At 44.1% G+C, this 20,769-nt stretch overlaps 2 protein-coding genes across 2 annotated transcripts; one reads left to right on the top strand and one right to left on the bottom strand.

The window, feature by feature from the left end:
- Positions 1 to 1,802: 1,802 nt before the first annotated feature.
- nubp2 (nucleotide binding protein 2 (MinD homolog, E. coli)) lies at positions 1,803 to 8,475 on the top strand. Its single transcript, XM_063221180.1, has 7 exons — positions 1,803 to 1,921; positions 2,175 to 2,293; positions 2,431 to 2,629; positions 4,096 to 4,250; positions 6,505 to 6,615; positions 7,152 to 7,221; positions 8,222 to 8,475. Exons 1-7 carry the CDS (start codon positions 1,906 to 1,908, stop codon positions 8,359 to 8,361), a joined length of 810 nt encoding a protein of 269 aa, XP_063077250.1. The 5' UTR covers positions 1,803 to 1,905; the 3' UTR covers positions 8,362 to 8,475.
- Positions 8,476 to 9,677: 1,202 nt separating this feature from the next.
- Positions 9,678 to 19,640, bottom strand: atp6v0cb (ATPase H+ transporting V0 subunit cb). The gene is made up of 3 exons (XM_063221871.1): positions 19,357 to 19,640; positions 12,306 to 12,489; positions 9,678 to 10,915 (listed from the first exon to the last, which is right to left on the bottom strand). The coding sequence occupies exons 1-3, from the start codon at positions 19,427 to 19,429 to the stop codon at positions 10,708 to 10,710; spliced, it is 465 nt and encodes a 154-aa protein (XP_063077941.1). The 5' UTR covers positions 19,430 to 19,640; the 3' UTR covers positions 9,678 to 10,707.
- Positions 19,641 to 20,769: the final 1,129 nt, after the last annotated feature.

Raw genomic sequence — 20,769 nt, 5'->3', positions numbered from 1 at the left:
ATTTATTACACAATGTCACCTTTCAAATTTGACCCTCCCAAGCACCCCCCGCCTGATGTCTCCCTTCCTTCCTAGGATGAGTGGACATCCAAACATGAACATATCCTTATCCCCATGGTCTCAAAATGTCTGTTACAATACAACGTTTATGAAAGTGTATTCTCTGTATGTATTTCAACCACAAGTTCTACAACTCCACTCAAATTAAACCACTTTATTGTGAAAAAAAACTATCACATTTTTTCTCCTCAAGAATTGTGCTGTTTTTGCCTACACTTCCATATATTTCATATGATCAATGGTATTCCACATGATTCCCAGACCCCGCTGATTACGTGGATACCACTGGAGTGGCTCTGTGACATTCCTGCCCTGAAAGACAAGCCTTAGAAGAGAAGTAGGCAGGTCCTGTTTTACGCAGCTTTGTGTTGGGTCATTTGCTTTGAATGACTGCAGCTCCCTCAAAGCAAGAGCTAGAAACTCTGGATGATAGTCTAGAGTCCAGGTTTTCAAAATAGTCATATAGCTCTTCTGTGTTACACCCAGGGACTTCACCCAGGGAATCTCAAATCTGCTCAAGAATGCCCCTTTCTTCCCATGTTTTTACTGTACATATAGTGTACAGTACCGTGCCGTGCAGTACAGTACAGTAACATCTCTGTAATACTACCCAAAAGGCATACCCAACTAAGTCAGATGATTGTAGAACACCTAAAGGGGTAAGCTTTCATTTGAGACCATCATGAGGCTTCTAGCTCAAAATGTTCTTGAACAGTGAGACCTTATTTGTGGGGTGCATTTTGACTAATCAAAAGGTCTACAATAAAACACATGGCAAAACGCATGTGCATATCCACACATAATTGTCTTGGGAAAGGTCATATATAGCTGTAAAAAGATCCCCTTTGACAAACAGCTTCTGTAGACCTGTGAGTAAGTATCAAATTTGTTTCCAAGGCAAAATGTATCGGCTAAACTGCTGAAATGTAGTAATTTCCAAGAGTTTCTAAAACCGCCTGTCAGAAAAAAAGATGTTCAAACCCCTGTAAGTCCTTGGCAGTACATCACAACATCTTCCTGTCACTTCCTGTGGATTCTACAGAGTCTCTACTTTCAAATGATACCAGCCACTTCATGATAGGTCAAAGTGTGCAGGCACAGGAACCATTTAAGTAGACATTGTGCAAAACCTCACAAACACTCAAAAATAGCAAGGGGTTTTAACAACAAAGTACTTAGTGTGTGAATACAATTGATTGCATGCTTTGATTGCAAATAGGCCTACTGGTGAAATGTAAAAAGTTCATGCAGGTTTTTGCAGTGATGTTAAGTATTTTGAAACCTGGTGTTCTTTGGTTGACTGCATGTATCTTTTTGAAGAGAAAACAAGAGCTATTGTTTGACAGAAGTATTTTATTTTGAGTCAAATAGCCTATCTATCTAATGTTAGTGGGTAAATGTGGGTAAAGATAGTGCATGTTGAGAAAGCTGTGTTCTATTTAATTACATTAATTACATTAATCAAATTTGGAGATTAGTTGGCAGAATGCTTATTTAACAAAAAAAATGCCTTTGAGAAGAGCATTAACCATATGGCCAATGGTGTTTAGTGTGAGTCTCTGTTATAAGGTTAGAAAAAGAATATGATGGGCAAGCCTAGTAGTTCTAAATAGGCCTAAATAAGCCAATCTATTATGAGTTGATGAGTTGTCACAGTGTGGCGCTGTTTGGCTGTGTATGCGCTCTCGAAATATCCAATGAGCTCACGAAAGATACAAAAAGGTTGACTTTCATTGGCTATCAGTAGTATAGGGCGGGTCTTTCCCCGTTAGTGGTTCCCTGAGTGGATAACGATTGGAAGTGACGCACAAGAATAAGGAAGAAAACTTTGATCCGTGTGTCAGCATGGATGAAAATAGTGGTAAGTTTGTATTACTCAATCTAATACTTTCTTTTAAAATGCAGATACATATCACATCGCACCTCTTTGGACTGTGTAAGACACCAGACATAATAGAGTTCTATTGACAAGCCCCGTAGTGGAGTGCATCATGCAAAACAACACGAAAGCAAAGCATAATGTTTCCCCTCCATCGCCACGTTATCATTGATATGTTTATTTCAGTGTATTTCATTTCAACGCAACAGGGTTGATTGTCATCACTCTATTCCAGATCGCACAAACCTTTCCCAGGTCCGACGGGTCATCCTTGTCCTGTCAGGAAAAGGAGGTGTCGGTAAAAGCACCATCACCACGGAACTTGCTCTGGCCTTCCGACACGCTGGCAAGAAGGTACAATCGGTCGTTGGTGTAGAGATAATATAAACTAGTTTAAATATTGTGTAACTTACCTGTTGGCAGAATGGTGCTTGCCTTTGACCAGAGGGTCGGGCTTAGTTGACACGAGGCTACATGTCTGTTTGTCGTAGGTGGGCATACTGGATGTGGATCTGTGTGGACCAAGTATTCCGAAAATGTTGCGTGTGTGTCGGCCGGAGGTGCACCAGTGCGAGACGGGATGGGTGCCCGTGTATGCAGACGCGCAGCAGACCCTCGCCCTCATGTCCATCGGCTTCCTGCTGGAGCATCCCGACGAGGCTGTTGTGTGGAGGGGTCCCAAGAAGACAGGTGGCAATCAGCACTCACCCAAATGCACGCAGCTTTTAAGCAAAACGCACACAGTACAGACTTGGCACAGATGCCACATTAGGCATTATATTAATGCCGTTCGTGCCACAAAGGGCAGTCATAGGTAAGTGGTTAGGGCATCAGACTTGTAGCCCAAAGGTTGCCGGTTCGATACCCGACCCACCAGGTTGGTGGAGGAGTAATTAACCAGTGCTCTCCCCCATGACTGAGGATATAGCCTACCCTGAGCATGTCACCGTACCGCCACACTGCTTCCTATGGGGGGCAGCCCCCTTGCACGCGTGAGGCATAAATACAATTTTGTTGTGTGCAGTGTTCACTTGTGTGCTGTGTCACAATGACAATGGGAGTTTCCCAGTTGGGCTTTCACTTTTCACTTTCACTTCACATTAATTCTCTCACAGAGGAACACATGGCATTAAGTGCCATTCAGGGCACATTTCACCAAAAGTAATGTGTACAGTATTAACAACAACAGGGAAATCTTTCAGCTTCAGAAACTGAAATCCAGTAGTCTACCATCCATTGTTTGTTCTTACCATTAGTTTGGCCAGATGATTCTCAGATGGCACAGCCATTCAGACACTTAGAGGAGTCAATCACCTTGCAGTTAGAACTAAGCAATTAGTTTTTTAAAAGTATATTTGGTGTTTTTGACTTAATTTATGACAGGACAGTGAAGATGGTGACAGGAAGCGAGAGGGGAGAGAGACGGGGAAGGGCCGGCAAAGGATCTGGGCTGGGAATAGAACCCGGGTCAGCCCCATGGTAGACGAGTGCCCTACCTTTTGGCCACGGCAGGGCCTGAACCAAGCAATTTGCATTCGATAGACGGTAGCACCTGAATCGGCAAGTAGACCATGAAGTAACTACTGGGACAGTTCCTCCCACATGCTCCCTTGGGAAAACTATCCTGCTTACGTAGGCTTAACATTGTCTACACACGCATGTTTGCAGATGCACAATGGTGTTCGTGTTTGACAGAGGTGCTGTCAAAAGGCATGAGCCAATGAAGCTCCATTCAACACGGCTTTTGAAAAAAAAATAGCAGATGACAGCAAAACAATTGGTGACTGCAAAACAATTTCTCATGTCAACTCAAAAGTTCAACATTTCTTAATTTCTCATGTCAACTCAAAAGTTAAACATTTCTCGACCCCAATTCAGTGCAGCAGCACATGACCTCATCCAATGTGAAGTGAATGGAACAGAAAGCAGATTTTTGTGATCCCAGCATTGGCATCAGCCTCTGTGGCTAAACCGGGCGTAGGTAACCTACTGGAAGTGGTAAACCTGCGAATATATAGCCCACAGGTGTCATTTAGATAAGAAAATGAGGACTCTTCTATTAGATGATTTACCACTACCTCAAGGTTAACTTATCCTGGTTTACTACTGAGTCAGGTTTTTGGAATACTCCGCTGACCTCTGGGTATTTCCTCCAGCTCTCATAGGTCAGTTTGTGAGCGACGTGGCGTGGGGGGAGCTGGACGTCCTCCTGGTGGACACACCCCCTGGGACGTCAGACGAGCACCTGGCCGTGCTAGAGAACCTCCGCAAACACAGAGTCGATGGAGCCGTGCTGGTCACCACCCCTCAGGTACATTATATATTATTATATTATATTAACTATTAGGGCTCTAAATTAACTTTTTTCATTACCAGCCAAAATGGCTAGTAGATATTAATCTTACCAGCCAAACATAGCCTAGAAATCTAGACGCCCCTAGCGACCGCAAATTGAATTTGCTCCCGGGGGCAGTCTAGCGGACCCCGGTCGTTTTGCGAGGCTGAACGTTATCCGATGACAGGGCCAATCAAATCACGAGGAGCGAGATCGGGGGCCGGGCTACCTAGTAAACACAGAAAACTTTGTAAGAGGAAACATGGCGGCCGTCCGTGCTACTTACAGCACGAAAGTTTTTACTTAATTTAAAAAACCTGGATGATAATACATTTCGTGGCTGACACGGATTGATGTAAAAATACACCATGAACTCATCGGACAAATAGATCACTAAGACCTACACATTACCATTTTATCATTCAATGTTTTAAGCTAGCTCGGTAAGCTAATTTGAGCATTTTACAGAACCAGATAGTCACACGTACAGCTTTTTGCTGTACGGGTCTGGCTCGCCAGGCTAAGCCAAACACACACTCAGTATTTCTCAAAGTGAAATCTCAATGTTTCCTGAAAAAAAAACTATAACATTTTTAAATTTTAATTAAAAATGTTGATAAAATACTACATTAAAATGAATTCTATTTCAATTCTTTAATCCAAAGATGATTTAAATATTCCCACTATTCACACCCCTATTCACACACACCACTCTTCACATGCCAATTTTACCTGGGTCTCTTGTAAGTCGATTTGGCGATAAATCACGATTGATGTTTTTTAATTGATTAACTCATTAATTGATTAAAGTCGATTAACCGATTAATTGTTTGCCTCCCTATATCAGGCGCCAATGGACATTACTCATTCTAGCAAGGCTAGGACACTTCACGTTGAGAATTACCCACTCACTAATGGGTCAAAGTGGCTATGAAGTTTTCTTTTCTACCAGCCAAACTGAAATTTTACCAGCATTTGGGTGGTTGGCTGCTGTTAATCAAAGAACTTATATTGGAAAAGAACTATTACTGGCTGGAAAATGCTTTGGCCAAGGTGTAGTATGGGGGTGGAGCCTGAGGAGACGGTGCGCATGGGCAGTGGGTGCGATAGCATGATGGATAAAAGAAATGTGACACCGGAAACTCCGCAAAATCACTCTGGATGTCTGGAATTTTAATTGCATTGTGGGTGCGAGCGGCTACTGCGAGTTCCGGCCCTGGTCAAAAAGAGGATGTGCGGTTGTCAATGCTCAGTTTGTGGCCAAATTAACTAAAGCAGTTGTTCAGCGGGGGATAATTAAAGACGGCTGTCAAAAATTCACGGTGTCCTATGACCTGTTCCACACTCCAGTCCTGGCGGTAGTGGCATTGCAGTTACCATGCCACTGGTACTGTCTGTAGAAGAAAGTGACTCTGCTCGTGGCCATACCGTACTATGAACTACTTATGACATCAGCAAACTGTCTTCTCTTTAGCGTCTTTGTTGTTAATTTAGAGCCCTGTTAACTATGACTCATGTAGTCAGGGCAGTCATGGGTGAGCGGTTAGGGCGTCAGACTTGCATCCCAGAGGTTGCCGGTTCGACTCCCGACCCGCCAGGTTGGTGGGGGAGTAATTAACCAGTGCTCTCCCCCATCCTCCTCCATGACTGAGGTACCCTGAGCATGGTACCGTCCCACCGCACTGCTCCCCATGGGGTGCCACTGAGGGCTGCCTGCCGCCTTGTACGGGTGAGGCATAAATGCAATTTCGTTATGTGCAGTGTTCACTTGTGTGCTGTGGAGTGCTGTGTCACAATGACAATGGGAGTTGGAGTTTCCAAATGGGCTTTCGCTTTCTTTCATGTAACTGAAGTGATTTGCAATATTTCGGCACTTGGGACTCGACCCCGCCACCTACCAGTCAACGCTCCAGTTCAGGCATGGGAGGCACAACACAATACTGCTGAGCTAAAGGTCCAGACCGATCGCTCAGTGCTACCGATACTGTATTAGGCTTCGGGAGGGACGGAGGTTTACGAACGTCCCACTCCACACTCTGCTAGTTGGCATCTCACTCGCATGACATGCAAACTGTTGTACTGCATATACAGAATGCTCATATGACTTCTTTGCGTACTGCAGGTACAGGATGAAGCATCAATGTGTGTGCGTGTGTGCGTGTGTGTGTGTGTGTGTGTGTGTGTGTGTGTGTGTGTGTGTGTGTGTGTGTGTGTGTGTGTGTGTTTGCAGGCCGTGTCAACTGGTGATGTTCGGCGTGAGATTACCTTTTGCAAGAAGACTGGTATACGCATCCTCGGCCTTGTGGAAAACATGAGCGGCTTTGTCTGTCCACACTGCTCTGTGAGTGCACGCACGCACGCACGCAGCTGTGGAAAGTAATAGGATTCGCCAGCCTTAAACAAACATGTAGTATCTCTCTGCCCCCTAGTCATTTCACCATATTGGAACTTTATCACACCTTGCACACACACACACACGCGCGCGCACACACACCTTCATGCATATCCATTTAGCAAACCATAAAAACACTTCCCCCCCCAAACAAAACCCATCCAAAAACTGATTGACACACTCACAATTCGAAGACACACGAGGGAGTGGGAAACAACACTGGCGTGCACACACACAAATGCGCATTTACACACACATACAGACACAGAGGGGGATCATGTGGGACACATGACACAAAGTTAGTAGCTTCACAGGAAATATGGTAAGGCCCAGACAGACACAACAGCACCTTAACATTGTGTATACCGGTATTTGAAATATCATTGCGCAGATAAAAACCTGTCCCAAAACTGCCCCTTTTTTGCATCACCGTAAATACCAAATCAATGAAGCTAATGTTTCTGTGTTTCTCTCTCTCTCTCTAGGAGTGCAGTAATATATTTTCTAAAGGTGGGGGTGAAGAACTGGCAAAATTGACAGAATCTGAGTTTTTGGGTAAGAACCTGTTCTGCTGCTGCAGTGCCTATTTATACCAGCAGGTGTCAGTGCAGGCCCACTAAACTGCATTACACAGCAATAATACTGATGTTTATATCCAGCCTAAACCTTTTTTTAGGCAGGAGAGACCCTTGGACACATATAAGGTCTTCAAATGTTGTTGTCTGCAACACTAGTTGGCATACAATACTGCTGTCATCCAGAAACGTAAAGGTCAGCCACGCTTTTCAGAGAACTGATGTGTCCTACTCTGCTGGGGCCAGGGTTGCCAGATGAGACTGATGATTTCCAGCCCAATAAATGCTGAAAATCCACTTGAAAGCACTAAATTAAATTTGGACTAAATTCTGGTGATTTCTATGGGCCCAAATGTGCAGAATGCCCTTTTATTATCCGCAGACAGACGGCTTTCCTAAGCAGCCCCATTTGGCAGGAAACACCATGATTTAACATGCGGTAATGAGGTGACGTTTAACCATCCCTTCTGGGTCTGCAGACAACAGGGTGATCTCCCATGATGGCAGGACAGACGGCATGATCAATTGGCCATCACTAATAAATACTGATCAGCTGCTTACTGCCGGTTGCATGGAGTGAAGTGTCAACAGTAGTAATAGAAACCGTTACAGGATTATCTTATTGTTCCTTTTACACTGGACTTATAATAAATCCATCCATCCGTAACCAATTGTCCACATTTAAATCATTGCCACATGATAGATTAGATTCAGTATATCTTAGTTTAGAGAAAACACTTGGGCCTAATGTAATAGCTATTTAAATTACATTACTGGAATGTAATTCTGTTTTCACTGTAAACTGCATTGTATTTGCATTGTAGGTACAGTACAAAATTGAACAAACCATTGTCAATGAACTCTACGGTTTAAGTGTATTCTAGTGGACCCATTCACACATTCTGTGTACCGTGCACATTAAATACATAATTTACAATGGTACTACTAAATATTATTTACCGTAATGTTTGTTGTTCCAGGTGCCGTGCCATTGGATCCGTTGCTGACCCGCTCTCTTGAGGAGGGCACAGACTTCCTTGAGGCGTTCCCAGATAGCGCCACCTTCAGTTCCATCAATGCTATTGCAACCACATTACTGACAAAGCTACAGGACAACTGAGTTGACTGCTTCAGTTACATTGTAGTTACATTGTCTCATAATCACTTCTCTGTGCAGGTGTAATATATTTCTGCTTGTATTTTGGGTTTTTAAATTAAAGTTTTTTGTAAATAATTCTGGTTTGTTCCATTTCATGAGCTGGTGCGGCGTCTTCCTTGAGATGCTGTGGTCAGGGCGACTGAGCTTTTTCCTCCGACAGCACAATGTCAAAGCAACCCCTTTTTTTAAAATGCAAAATTATGTCGTTTTTGCTGAAGGCAAAGAATGGTCAAGGAAGACATAACGAGTTTTAAAGTGGTGGTGCATTTCCCCTCCTTCATTATTTATGTCTTAATATTGCTGCTGCTGCACTCCATACGTTTGTAGTAAATGTTGAGAATGCCTCATTTAGGGAGCCCAAAAGTGGGGATGCAAATGCACCACTGCATCCCCCTTTCTGACACCTAATGAGTGGTACACAAACAACTGGAATTACAGCATCTGACAGCTTGCTGGAGCTTTAATATTTTAATTATTAATCTCCAACCCCACACTACTGGAATAAGGAACCACAGATTTCACACTTCCCACAAGCTGTGAAGGCGGTCTAAATGTGGTTTGATTTGAAGTAGCTAGTTCTTGAAACAGCCTTCTGTCTAGAATGAGAGCGTAGTGGTGAAACTATTCTCTTGCCCAAATGTAGGAAAACATTTTACACTCAAACCAGCCCCAGTACAAATCTCCAGTCATACTAGAACAACCCCATAGGCAAGAAGTAAATGACAAAGATTATACAGCAACACACAGGTGTCTGTAGCAACATATAACTCACAAATTGTAACATCTGAAAAATTAGACTTGTCCTTCCTACAAGATTGAGAATACAAGTCGATACATTTAAATTATATGGTGTAGAATCAACATTGCAAAATTTAAAGGACATGGCCTGTCAGTTATGTGTAGTGTACTGAGAATCAATCGTTGGATAGGCCACAGCATTCCAAAGTAGACCCTGGAGTATTCCAAGAGCATGGTTAAGTGATAAACCTTGCAAGGTTACCTGCATGAAGTGGTGAATCTGCTAAGATAGCCAACAGTTGTCATTTGGTAAAGAAAATAATGACCCCCGGCTCTTGTAATAGATGATTAACCACTACCTCAAGGTTGACTTAACCCAAAATATAATTTAGCAAGGTTCCTAGAATACTCCCCGTTACAGATTGTAGGTGGAAAACAGAAGTCGTACAAAAAAAAAATACTAAGATAGGTACTGGCTTCCACATTACATTTTACTCCACAGCGTCACTTGCGTGCAAAACAGAATAAGATGGAGACTCTTTGGAAATTGGACTTGTGAGAGCCACAACAGGGCACACACACACACCTTTAATATACAACCAGACAGCAGTTACTAAAGGAGAAAACACACGTGTGCGAGAAAGTCAATACACAGATACACATCGAACTTACACACTCCCAGTCTGACAGACACACACAGCAGAGGCAATCCCAGTAGAACCATTATACACAACCATAAAGATGTCCAGTCACTGTAACACACTTAACCCACAGTGCAGTCTGCTAACTAAGTCATCAATCATATGTAGATCTTTGTATATATGTATACAGAATATGTACTAAGGGGATTTCCGAATAGTATTATCGCTCCATTTGTACACAAATGTTCATTACCTTATAAATAAAAAAATAAATCAGTGAAAAAAATAAAACAATTACCAAAAAAGAAAAAAAATACTCCATACAATTCATTTCATATCATCCACATACAGATAAGACCATTAATATCAGTTTTACTAAAGCGACGTTCCCCTCGCAGAGAGGAGGCCTCGTCTCTTATAGCATGGAGCAACTAATAAGGCCCCTCTGGCACAGGAGAAAGACCACAAGAAAGAAGATGGAAGCCACCAGGCACCAAGCTGTCAGGCTGCCACAATCAAAGACACAGCTCTGAACTTTCAGCGCCTGGCTGCTATAGGGACAGAGGAATGAGAGAGAAGGGGGGGGGTTAGCGGAAGAGAGGAGAATCATCCATTTCTTTTCTTTTTGTTTTGTTTTTACACACACAGGACAGACAAGAATCACTACATTGCGCATTTACAGGAAGTCAACTATCAAATCAAGACAACTGTACACATTGAAAGACCATATTTCTCACGGAGCTTTGTGTTTATATCTTTAAATATCTAGATTTTTTTTTAAATCTCATGTTTGATTTTCCTTTTTTTTATAGTTATTTAGGCTTCAGACTTCCCTCGCCCATTCCACAGTCCCTCCCAGATTTCTTTTTTTTTTGCCCGGTGCTTTCCATCCCATTCCTTCTGCAAAGCGTGGTTGGAAGGTGGAAGTTTATGCTTTGGTGGACAGGATAAGGGCCACGATGAGGCCGTAGAGTCCCAGAACTTCAGCGAAAATCAGAATGAGGATCATGCCAACGAAGAGGCGGGGCTGCTGAGCCGTCCCCCTGACTCCCGCGTCGCCCACGATGCCGATGGCAAAGCCCGCAGCCAGCCCGCTCAGGCCCACGCTCAGCCCTGCGCCCAGGTGCAGGAAGCTCCTACACACACACACACACACACACACACACACACACACACACGCACACACACACACACACACACACACACACACACACACACACACACACACACACACACACACACACACACACACACACACACACACACACACACACACACACACACACACACACACACAGAGAGAAGAAAGTGAGTGCTTGGCCTTGACCTCTGTGGCTAACCCTACGAAACCAGCTGTGGTCTCTTTCTACACACACAGTTGACACCTGTGGGTATGGGTTTCAGCGCAGTACTATTATCGTAAAGTACTAGTATTGTGATCAAACAGTGGTCAAATGGTAACGTGGAATGACCTATTTGTGTCAAGCCAAATTAAGCAAAACTGTCCATGTTGGAAGTAGTACGGACTGCCGCCATGTTTCTTAGAAAGTTTTGTATGATTCTGTCGTCACTAGGTAGCCCGGCCCCCATCATGCTCCTCACAATTTGATTGGCCCTGTCGTCTTTGGATTTTCAGCCTCGCAAAGTGACCAGGGGTGGCTAGACTGCCCCTGGGAGCAAAGTCAATCTGTGGTCGCTATGGGCATCTAGATGTCTAGGCTAACTGTAACTGCGTCAACAAGACTAAATAACTCAGTTGATGGAAACCAATACTAGGAGTGAGAAACATACTCACTTGTTCATAGATGCACTAAATGCATGTTGAGTCCTTTGGCGTGTGTTAATACAGGGTAGCACCATCTTACTACAGAGTTATATCTACTTTTTTCACAGCATCAATTAAGACATTACATTACCAGCACCTACAGTATGATTTGTCGCCTTGGACTAAACTGATGTTCATTCAAACAGCCTTACTCCACTGGCTACAAAGATGGCAGCGATTGGGGAACTCATTTCAATAGAATAGACTGTGGATGTCACAGCAAGTAGACTTATCCATCTTTGGCGCTCACTTATAGAGGGTAGTTTTAATACAGCACATGGCATGTTATGGCTTTATTTTTCAAGGGCAAGACAAGTCAAAAGACTCCCCTTTTGGGACCTTAAATAGTTACATAGATAATAGACCAAGCTGCTGTTGATGGAAACCAATACAAGACAGAGAAACTCTGATACTACAGTTACAGAAAAAGAGGTTGCCTGGCATTTTTATGGAAATTGGAGGTTTGGACAGAGCTGAATAAACAATCGTTGAAGGGGTAATTTTGAGGCCTGCACATCCAAATATCCGACCTGGGAACATGACAACCGAATGACCAGATAAAAAGGAAAATAATAAAGTCTACTTCAACCAGGTCTTTTCTAGGTTTTCAACCGAAACGTCATTTAAAAAAAATGGGAGCAGAAAAATCCTGGTTGAAGCTGACTTTGTTTGTTTTATCTAAAGAGATAATGGTGACTGACTTGTATAGGGGAGCCTTCTCCGTGATGTTGTTGGCGATGAGCACGGCCACCACCAGGCCGTAGATGGCTATGATACCCGCCATGACCACGGGGATGATGGACTTCATGATCAGCTCCGGCCGCATCACCGACATGGCAGCGATACCCGTGCCACTCTTTGCCGTGCCGTACGCCGCGCCCAGCGCTGGAAAGGGAGAGAGAGAGAGAAATGTATTAAAGTTATTTCTAATGAAGAAAATGTGACCATGGACAGGTACAATTTCACGTTACGCTTCTAAAACAATGATGAAAAATAGGCATTTTTTTGGACAGACAAAGAATTTAAGACTGCTGCCTTTTAATTCTCAGGGCAGATCAAGATGATTACATATGCACAACGGATAAAGTACCATTACCCGTAATCAAGGCAGAGTAAGAGAGATTGAACCATGACCGAGCAAGACAGAGGGAGAAATAGTCAGGGCATTGGTTTCATGCATCAAAGGAAATCCAGGGAGAGCACTTGAGCACAACACGTTAACAGACCACACAGATCGATCGGGCCCCAACTACAACAACATCATTCAGGAGGAATGGAACGGAAGGAGTACGAGAGCCAGACAAGCTGAAGAAGTGCTCCAGAGTAAAGCCTGAGGGTTTTCCGTTTCAGTTAATTAAAAAGAGGAAGACAAAGTGCTGAGTGGGTCTTCGCACAGGGGAAGAGAGAGCAAAGAAATTCTTGTTTCTCATAACCAACTATGGCTGCCTAGTGCCTAGCCTGGCGACTGGCGAGCAAGAAAAACATGAACATACTCGTCTGGAACCACTCCATTCAGACAGCTGAGGGCTGTGGGTGGGTGGGAACAAACCATTGTGGCCTCTGCACTGCCTTGTCCAACACTATAACCAATCAAACAGCCGTTTTCTAGTCTCAGCCATTCTGCTGTCTCCAGTCCTGCCAAAGTCTGCCCAAAAGATTCAGACAGAGGGGGATGAAAACCTTGTGTTGTGATTGGTGGGCCTGGGCCAGGGCCTGTTGAGGTGAGCAGGACCAGAGCCATGGAATTCCAGCCTGAATTGGTAGGACCAAGAGCATAACAATTAACATTTCCCAAATGGCATGGTTGATTTGACTGCCTTGGTTTGCTACTTTTTGTTTGCTTCCTGACAAATTGGGAGGAGTTCCCGATTTCTCTGGAGCCCATAAACAATGTTTGTATTGCTTCTGGCCTGACTAGTAGCAACACTGAAGGTGTTGCGTCACTAGGAGGGCGTGACCTGGCTAATGGAACTCAGAGTTGTGACAACCGGGTTACAGGAAGTCGGTTGATGACAATTTCACATGGATTCCAATAATTCTAGGCAGCGGATTTCTTTTCACTAGAGACTAACAAAGATGACGCCAAAAAATGGATTGTATATTTGCCTTAAATGCACTTGGAGTTCGACGCTGACGTCTTTGAACTATTTTAGAACTACGTCAATGATGGTCTGTGTGTTGGCTACATGACCCGCCATCTTTGTATAAAAAGGGAACAAAAAGGCCAATGGGATTGGCCTAACTCTTATTTCCATGGCTCTGAGCAGGGCTAGACCAACTCGCCAAGCAAAAGCATTAATGGCTGCTAGGCAGATTCGTCTAGTTTACTAGGCTAATAGCTGAATCAGGGGCAACAGTGGAGACGCAGCTTGCTTAAAGTGTATCAGTGTTGAGGATATCATTGTATGACCACCTAACTGACAGTTTCAGGGAAAACTGCTTTGCCAAGTCAGCCGTCTTGATAAGGCTTTATCTCTCCAAAACACGAAAGCAGCAACATGACTGTAGCAGAACTTGGTTTTCTATTCTTAAAACCGCTCTCCTTTCAATATCTCCTCAAATTTCAGAGCGTTATTAGGTGCTCTGGGCCAGCTTAGCTGGTTGGCAAGGGATAACTGCATGCCAACCAAAGCACCTAGCTACTAAAGACGCAGTAAAGAAATGCAACTCTGGCAAGGGAGACAATCTTTTGCTGCATTTCCTTTACCATGCCATTTTAGCATATTCCGACAAAAAGAAACACTTGTCATGTAGGCAAGCTGGTCATTATAATTCCAAAAGCTTTACCCTCCCCACTGCCACTCGTGTTGAAATCACATGTTCCCCTCAAGGCTGATGGCATTTGAGGAAGCAGACAGGGTGACAGGCCGTGAGCCACACAAATTCAGGCTGAGGTCAATGACAAATGTCGCAGCCAGTGCCTTCCAGCCCAACAGAGAGGTCAGCGTTACTCTTAGGCCACCAGAGCCAGCTGTGACCTCTTCTGCCTTCCACATCAGTCAAGCACTGAGAGACAAGACCTCCCCCTTGCCTATCCCTCCCCACCGCTCGCCCACCCTACCATGCCACCACCAGCAGGACCCTGTAGCCTGGCCTGATGTTTGAGTAGGCCTGCAGTGCTTTAAATCACAGGCCCCCTGACTGAGAGAGAGAGAGAGAGAGAGAGAGAGAGAGAGAGAGAGAGAGAGAGAGAGAGAGAGAGAGAGAGAGAGGAGAGAGAGACAGAGAGAGAGAGAGAGAGAGAGAGAGAGAGAGAGAGAGAGAGAGAGAGAGACAGACAGACAGACGAGACAGAGAGAGAGAGAGAGCCAGCGGCTGACGTCAACCATGGAGGAAGGACAGGGTGAGTGGAGATGGAGAGAGAGAGGGATTGAAAAATGGGGGAGGAGGGGATGCAGCAGGAAGAAAGGGGGCTGATGGGTGCTGTGTGCCCAGTCAGCTCTTTATTACTCCTGCATCAAGAGCAGAGAAACCCAGATGGCCGGTAACGCAAAAAGAGGCACAGATATCCAAGATGTCCACAAATATCTTATCTATCTACAAACAGCACAAGATGAAAAAATACACTGCTAGCCAAAAAAAGGAGCAGCTATATTTAACCGTAAAATAAAATGCTGAGCTCAGCTAAGCATGGGCTTGGCAGCAAGACGGACGTCCATTAGCTAAATTGAAGCAGCCGGGACAGTGACAGCATTTGGCTGGCCAATCTCGAGGTCACGTCACTGATATTTAACATCCCTTCTCTAAACATGGTGATAAAACGCCAAGGGCAGAAAGGGCACAACATAGGCCAACATTCAATCTCCAGCTATTGCCCGATATGCTAGAATCCTCCATCTTCCTCAAAAGAGGCTGTGTGTGTGCAGTATCGCCTCTGATGTTGTGACAGATGGCTTGAGATGGAGGTGGAGACAGAGACGTGGTTAGCAGAGTGCAGATGGCACACAGCCATCCGTCCACCCACCCAGCCAGCTCTCTCTGACTCACTCCCCCCTCACTTCTCTACATCAATATACGTCGTCGTGATGCAGATACATCAATTGGACGCCGTCGCTGCTCTTCCCTTTGGCTGTAATGAGATGAGTCTCTGAGTCAGAGGACGACACGCCCACAAAAAAAAAGCAGACTGACTGGAGGGGGAGGTCGGCCCTGTGAGCTGTACGGCCAATGGTTGAACTGGGAACCTAGGTGGAGAGGATGGAAAGCACAGCACTTCTCTTGGTCATCCCAGACTAATGCTGGATCTCAAATGTTGCACTTGTGCACTCAAGTGTTCATGTTTTAGTGTGTATGGTGTATTCATAACACACTAAAACATAGTGCCCAAAAGTGAACAAGTGCGCCATCTGAGACACAGCATAAGGCAGCACAACGATGGCAGGAAGCGCGTGGATGCAGGTCAGGGGAAATGAAAATGGCACGTGGCTTAAAAGATGTGGTGACGACAGAGAAAACATAGAGGACATTTCATACAATATCAAGGGGTACATTCCAATATGCAACCTTTTGTCCTCCACTTTGGGCTTGTGGCCTCTGATGCCCCGCCTCCATGGAGAAAACAAGTAAGTTTCCCTGCTGTCAGCCAAGCCAAAAACATTTTTGGGGGACTATTCTTCATTTACCATCCTGTTTGAAATGAGAAAATGACTTTACAATCAAGCTTTTACGAGATATTGAAATATAATGCTGTTGTCAGTGATGTTCCTAGTACGAGGCCACAAGCACAAGTGGAGGACGCAAGGTCGCATATTGGAACGCACCCAAAGCTTTCGCATGTGCTGCCTGCCTGGACATGCAACCTCTAAGTTGCCTACGCAATCAGCGCAACTTTATCACTGAGCGAGTGAGGACATAATACTGGTAGGAACGAAGCCAATTGGAGCCAATTTCATATCTGGTAGGAAGGCCTTTCAATCTGATAAGGTTGGGCACAACATTTACCAACTCTGCTTGTAAGCAGGACGATCCCAGGGAAGCGTTTGGCCAAGAGAATCCAGATGTTGATTTCATGTCACACTGCAGGAGTTTAACACACTGCTCGTATGATACTGACAAGATGTGATGCGCTCTCTCCATCAAGCCACCGCACCATGAAGGCCACCCCCATTCATCATGGACAAAAAAGGTGCTTAAAAAGCTGTCTTTCTGACATAAGCCATCTTGATGGCTTTTCAAAAAAGCCATCTGTTGTTGGCAAAGAGGAATCACTTTACATCAGAGATACTACAGTAATACCACAACTGCATAATAGTGAGACTTGGACAATTCAGATAGAGCAAAAAACGAAACCACGAATTTTATTAAGTCCAATGTAGTGGAGAGTATCTGAAGGGGATTTCTGAGCAAGTGTCTTGGCAGATCAGGGAAATATCAGAGAACTTTGTACAGCATGGCTGCGTGCGTGTTTATGTATGGAATGAAACCATAATTTAATCCTAATCCTGCTTCATGAGGGTGGTCTTATTGCTGCGCTCTGCCTTTTACCCTCTACTGTTAACTGACATGCATGTAAAATGAGGCAAGGAGAAAAAAAACCCATATTTCTCAACCGGCTACAAAAAGCACAGTGATGGGTTGGTGATGGCGACACATCACACACACACACACGTCGAAGTTACTGCTGATGCTGCCTTTTCTCTGCAACAACTGCACATTTTCCCACAAACACACGTCCTCACTAAGTGACCAAGAATTCATGCTGTGCTCAAGTCAGTGTTGTCACATGACTGTCAGCAGTCGGTGGACCGTTTCCTGTTAGTTACCTTGGCCCTTCAGAATTAACGTTAAAAAGAAAAGAAAAACAAAGAATCTGAAGAACAAGACATACCCGTCACAAGACAAGAATAGTGCTTTAACATTTCTTTTACAATCTATCATTCTTGTGTAGGGTTGGATGCAAGATTTGAAAGGCAAATTGTAAAAGTCTTAAGTTGGTGAGCTCAATCATCAGTTGCTTCAACAATGGGAAATTTTAACAACCTGTGAGTCACGGGACGCCACAACCACACACAAGCACACATGTACGCATCAACAGGCATGTAACCACCACAATGTCTTGTGTGCCTAACCAACAGTAGTAGACCCACTTTTTTTCACCCCTCAACTTAACAGTTACTTCCCTCATGAAGATACTTGTGATTCAAATTGTCTTCAAACAGTTTAAATAAGGTGACTGAACCAAGCCCAGATGCCGGTGAGAGGCTGCATGAACTACTGTCACATGACATGTGACAGAACATCACGTCTAGTCACCTGACTGTGGACAGCTGGCTCGTGGCATGACTGCACACCTCCCGTTTGTCTAGAAGGCCCTGGTGTATGTGGGGAAAGTCCCACCCCCAGTTCCAAATGAAACAAGTACATGAGGAAACGGCATTAATCTGGCCATCTACAGACAGAGCAATCATAACAGAAGGCAGAGCTAGCTCAACAATGGGTTTACAAACAGGCGACACGGATATCATGATTTAACCCTTCAAACAGCCAAATTCCAGTGTCAACAATTTTCAGAAAACTATTATCCTACCATGACGCATAACCTAGGACAGAGAATACAGTTCAAATAGTCTACTGTCAAGCCATAGGGCCTATGCATGAAGACAAAAGGCCTACCCCCTGGGTCACAACTAACCAACCAAACCAATTAGCAGCCAGCAGCCGATATTCCAATCATCCAGTCTGTCCCAGTCTCAAGCCTGTTTCATCATCTTCAAGTTAAAATACCACAACGTTGAGGAATGGAAGGCGAATCAACTCCCTCTTCTCAGGTAAAAGAGATAAAGACGCCCAACAGTTATTTAGTGGGTGCAATGGGCTCAAATAAATAACCATGTGATGCTGTTTAACAGCCAAACAAGTGAGTGAGTCCCAACTTGATATCATTTTGGAAACTATTCAGCTACTTTATTGCACTAGTGGCAACCACGTACATTTCCATGGCTAGATTACCTCGTCACACAAGTATCACTAGTACACTACGTATATGTGACTGGCTATCCGACTCCAACCATTTAGAACTATTCAGTAAACATGTAGGTATTAGAGCTAGAACTATGGTGTTATCAGCCAAGTAACAGCATAATAACTCGCCGAATGCGTAGTATTCGATGACCATTACGCCGACTTAATTGCTACTCAGGCTAATGCTAGCATTACAGCTGGCTCGTCGCTGGTTAGGGTAAAAGGTGTGGATTTGATAGAACAGGTCATGTTTGTTAGGTTTTCAATATAATTCTAGTTATTATTAGCTTGGCAAACTGTCTGTAGAAAAGAAAAATAGGCGCCGCATCCAGCCCAATTGTTCCCTCTGGTAGAGCTCTAAGTGCTATCAGGTAGTCGGCAAACCACGGTGGTCCACCAGCTTGTTAGGATAGACCAACAGCTGGCTTGGTAGTCAGCAAAAGAGGGTATCCATACACTTTATTGTGGGGTTTAGTCAATCAAGGGCACCACTTTAGTGTGAACAAACGAACCAAGTTGGTGTTCATCGCTGGCTTTACAGCAACCTCAGCTAACTTTCCCAACTATAGGCCATTATAGCTTCCCTCTGGTTTGCGTGGCAGGTGACTCGTTATCACTGGCAGCTAGCCTGGCTAACTTCAGTTTGCCAGTGCACCCACTGACATAACGCAGTCAAAAGAGCAAACAATCCACTTTCATGGTTCGGAACTGCAGAGGAATGTTGACTGGATTATATTACACCACAAAAAGTAGTGGCAAGCTTTATAACAACTACACATTGATAATACATACCACTGAAGACCATGGCTGCTGATGCGCCCATCACAGCAAAGAACGGGGAGTATTCAGGGCCTTCGCCAGACATTCTTCCTCTCACACAGTACAAAAATTACAAAAAAGACTTAAAGGCCAGGTGTCCCTTAGTGGGCTCTCTCAACTACCAAAGACCACGGTCCTATTGAGTGAAATTTCAAGCAAGATAACGCCGACACACTCTGTAGAGCAGCAAGAAAAGGACTAGTCACGACTCTCTTATAAGATTCCCGGCGCAGTAGCACACAAAATGGCGAAGGGGAAAATATCACCTGACAAGCAATGAGGGCTTGACCAATCGTTATATGGGGGTGTCCACCACGACTGACGAAGAACAAACTTATATTTGTCAGCTAGCTCTATATAGCAAACTAATTAATTATTAAACGCCATCGATACTTATGGCAATAAGCCTGAATTAAAATGAATGTAGTCTTTTTCATTTAATGAGATGTCATAGTTCAACCCCATTTCCATCTTGGTGCAATCCACTGCAGGCTCTCCCTTCTTTTACTTGGCTTTCCTTTGATTTGAAAACACTTCCCTGTGGTAAACGATATGAAGATTGTTAGGGTGTGGACACACGAAGAATTAAAAGTAGAGCTACAGAGAACTCTTCTGTCTAGTCTGTTTGACATTTTTGCAGCATTGACTAGACAGTGCTTCGATGTTTTTTTGTTTTTGTTTTTACCGTTTTCTTTTAATACGAAGCGTACCAACGAATTATTTTAAGCAAGATATAGCATGCAATCAACTTGATCACGACCATTGACTGATATGGTCACGAGTCACGACGCAAAGGATCGCATCATGTAGGCATCTGTCATAAGGCACGCTGCTCACGCGAGGGGGTTCAGATTTGTGTGAATACAGTAACGCTGACAATGCGATGAGGATCTAGTAAAATTATCTCCTTGCATTGCAGCGGATGCGTTCATGCTTCATGCTGTGTGCTCGTCTAACTTCGGAACGGGGACCCAGGGAATCTCGTGGTGTGCATAGATTCTAGGCTGTTGAGCGCGCACGTGAAGGTCATTGAAAGAAACACCCCTTCTCCCCGAGTGAATGGATGAGAGATGTTATGCAATATCCAATGTGATGCTCCAGCGATCTTAACCAAATCAGGGATTATAGTGCCCCGAGATATTTTACGACACACATTTTTTAAAACAAATTAAACTCAGCTTTCATGAACGAAGACATCTCAGAAAAAATGCAGTTGGATACCATGCACTATATAGCCTAGGCCTACTTTCAAATGATTCTTCATTTTCCTTTGTAGGTATACCCAGCTGAGAAAAAAAAAACATGGGTAAGCAAACTTGACAAACGATTCCATTGATAATGCATGCGGATAATCCCGATAAGACAAGCGTAAGGCTTTAATAATGT

The sequence above is a fragment of the Engraulis encrasicolus genome, chromosome 17 (assembly GCF_034702125.1).
Source record: "Engraulis encrasicolus isolate BLACKSEA-1 chromosome 17, IST_EnEncr_1.0, whole genome shotgun sequence".
In the NCBI taxonomy this organism is placed as follows: Eukaryota; Metazoa; Chordata; class Actinopteri; order Clupeiformes; family Engraulidae; genus Engraulis; species Engraulis encrasicolus.
The sequence above is the reverse complement of the archived record's forward strand: the minus strand, read 5'-3'. Positions and strand labels throughout refer to the sequence as shown.

Bases quoted from the DNA above. Each gene is read 5' to 3' on its own strand.
- nubp2 (XM_063221180.1), top strand. The intron at 2,294-2,430 runs GTACAATCGGTC...TGTTTGTCGTAG, and splicing joins TCCGACACGCTGGCAAGAAG to GTGGGCATACTGGATGTGGA. The intron at 4,251-6,504 runs GTACATTATATA...GTGTGTTTGCAG, and splicing joins TGCTGGTCACCACCCCTCAG to GCCGTGTCAACTGGTGATGT.
- atp6v0cb (XM_063221871.1), bottom strand. From the start codon at position 19,429: ATGTCTGGCGAAGGCCCTGAATACTCCCCGTTCTTTGCTGTGATGGGC. The intron at 12,490-19,356 runs GTATGTATTATC...CTCCCTTTCCAG, and splicing joins AGCAGCCATGGTCTTCAGTG to CGCTGGGCGCGGCGTACGGC. The intron at 10,916-12,305 runs GTCAGTCACCAT...GTGTGTGTGTAG, and splicing joins GAGAAGGCTCCCCTATACAA to GAGCTTCCTGCACCTGGGCG.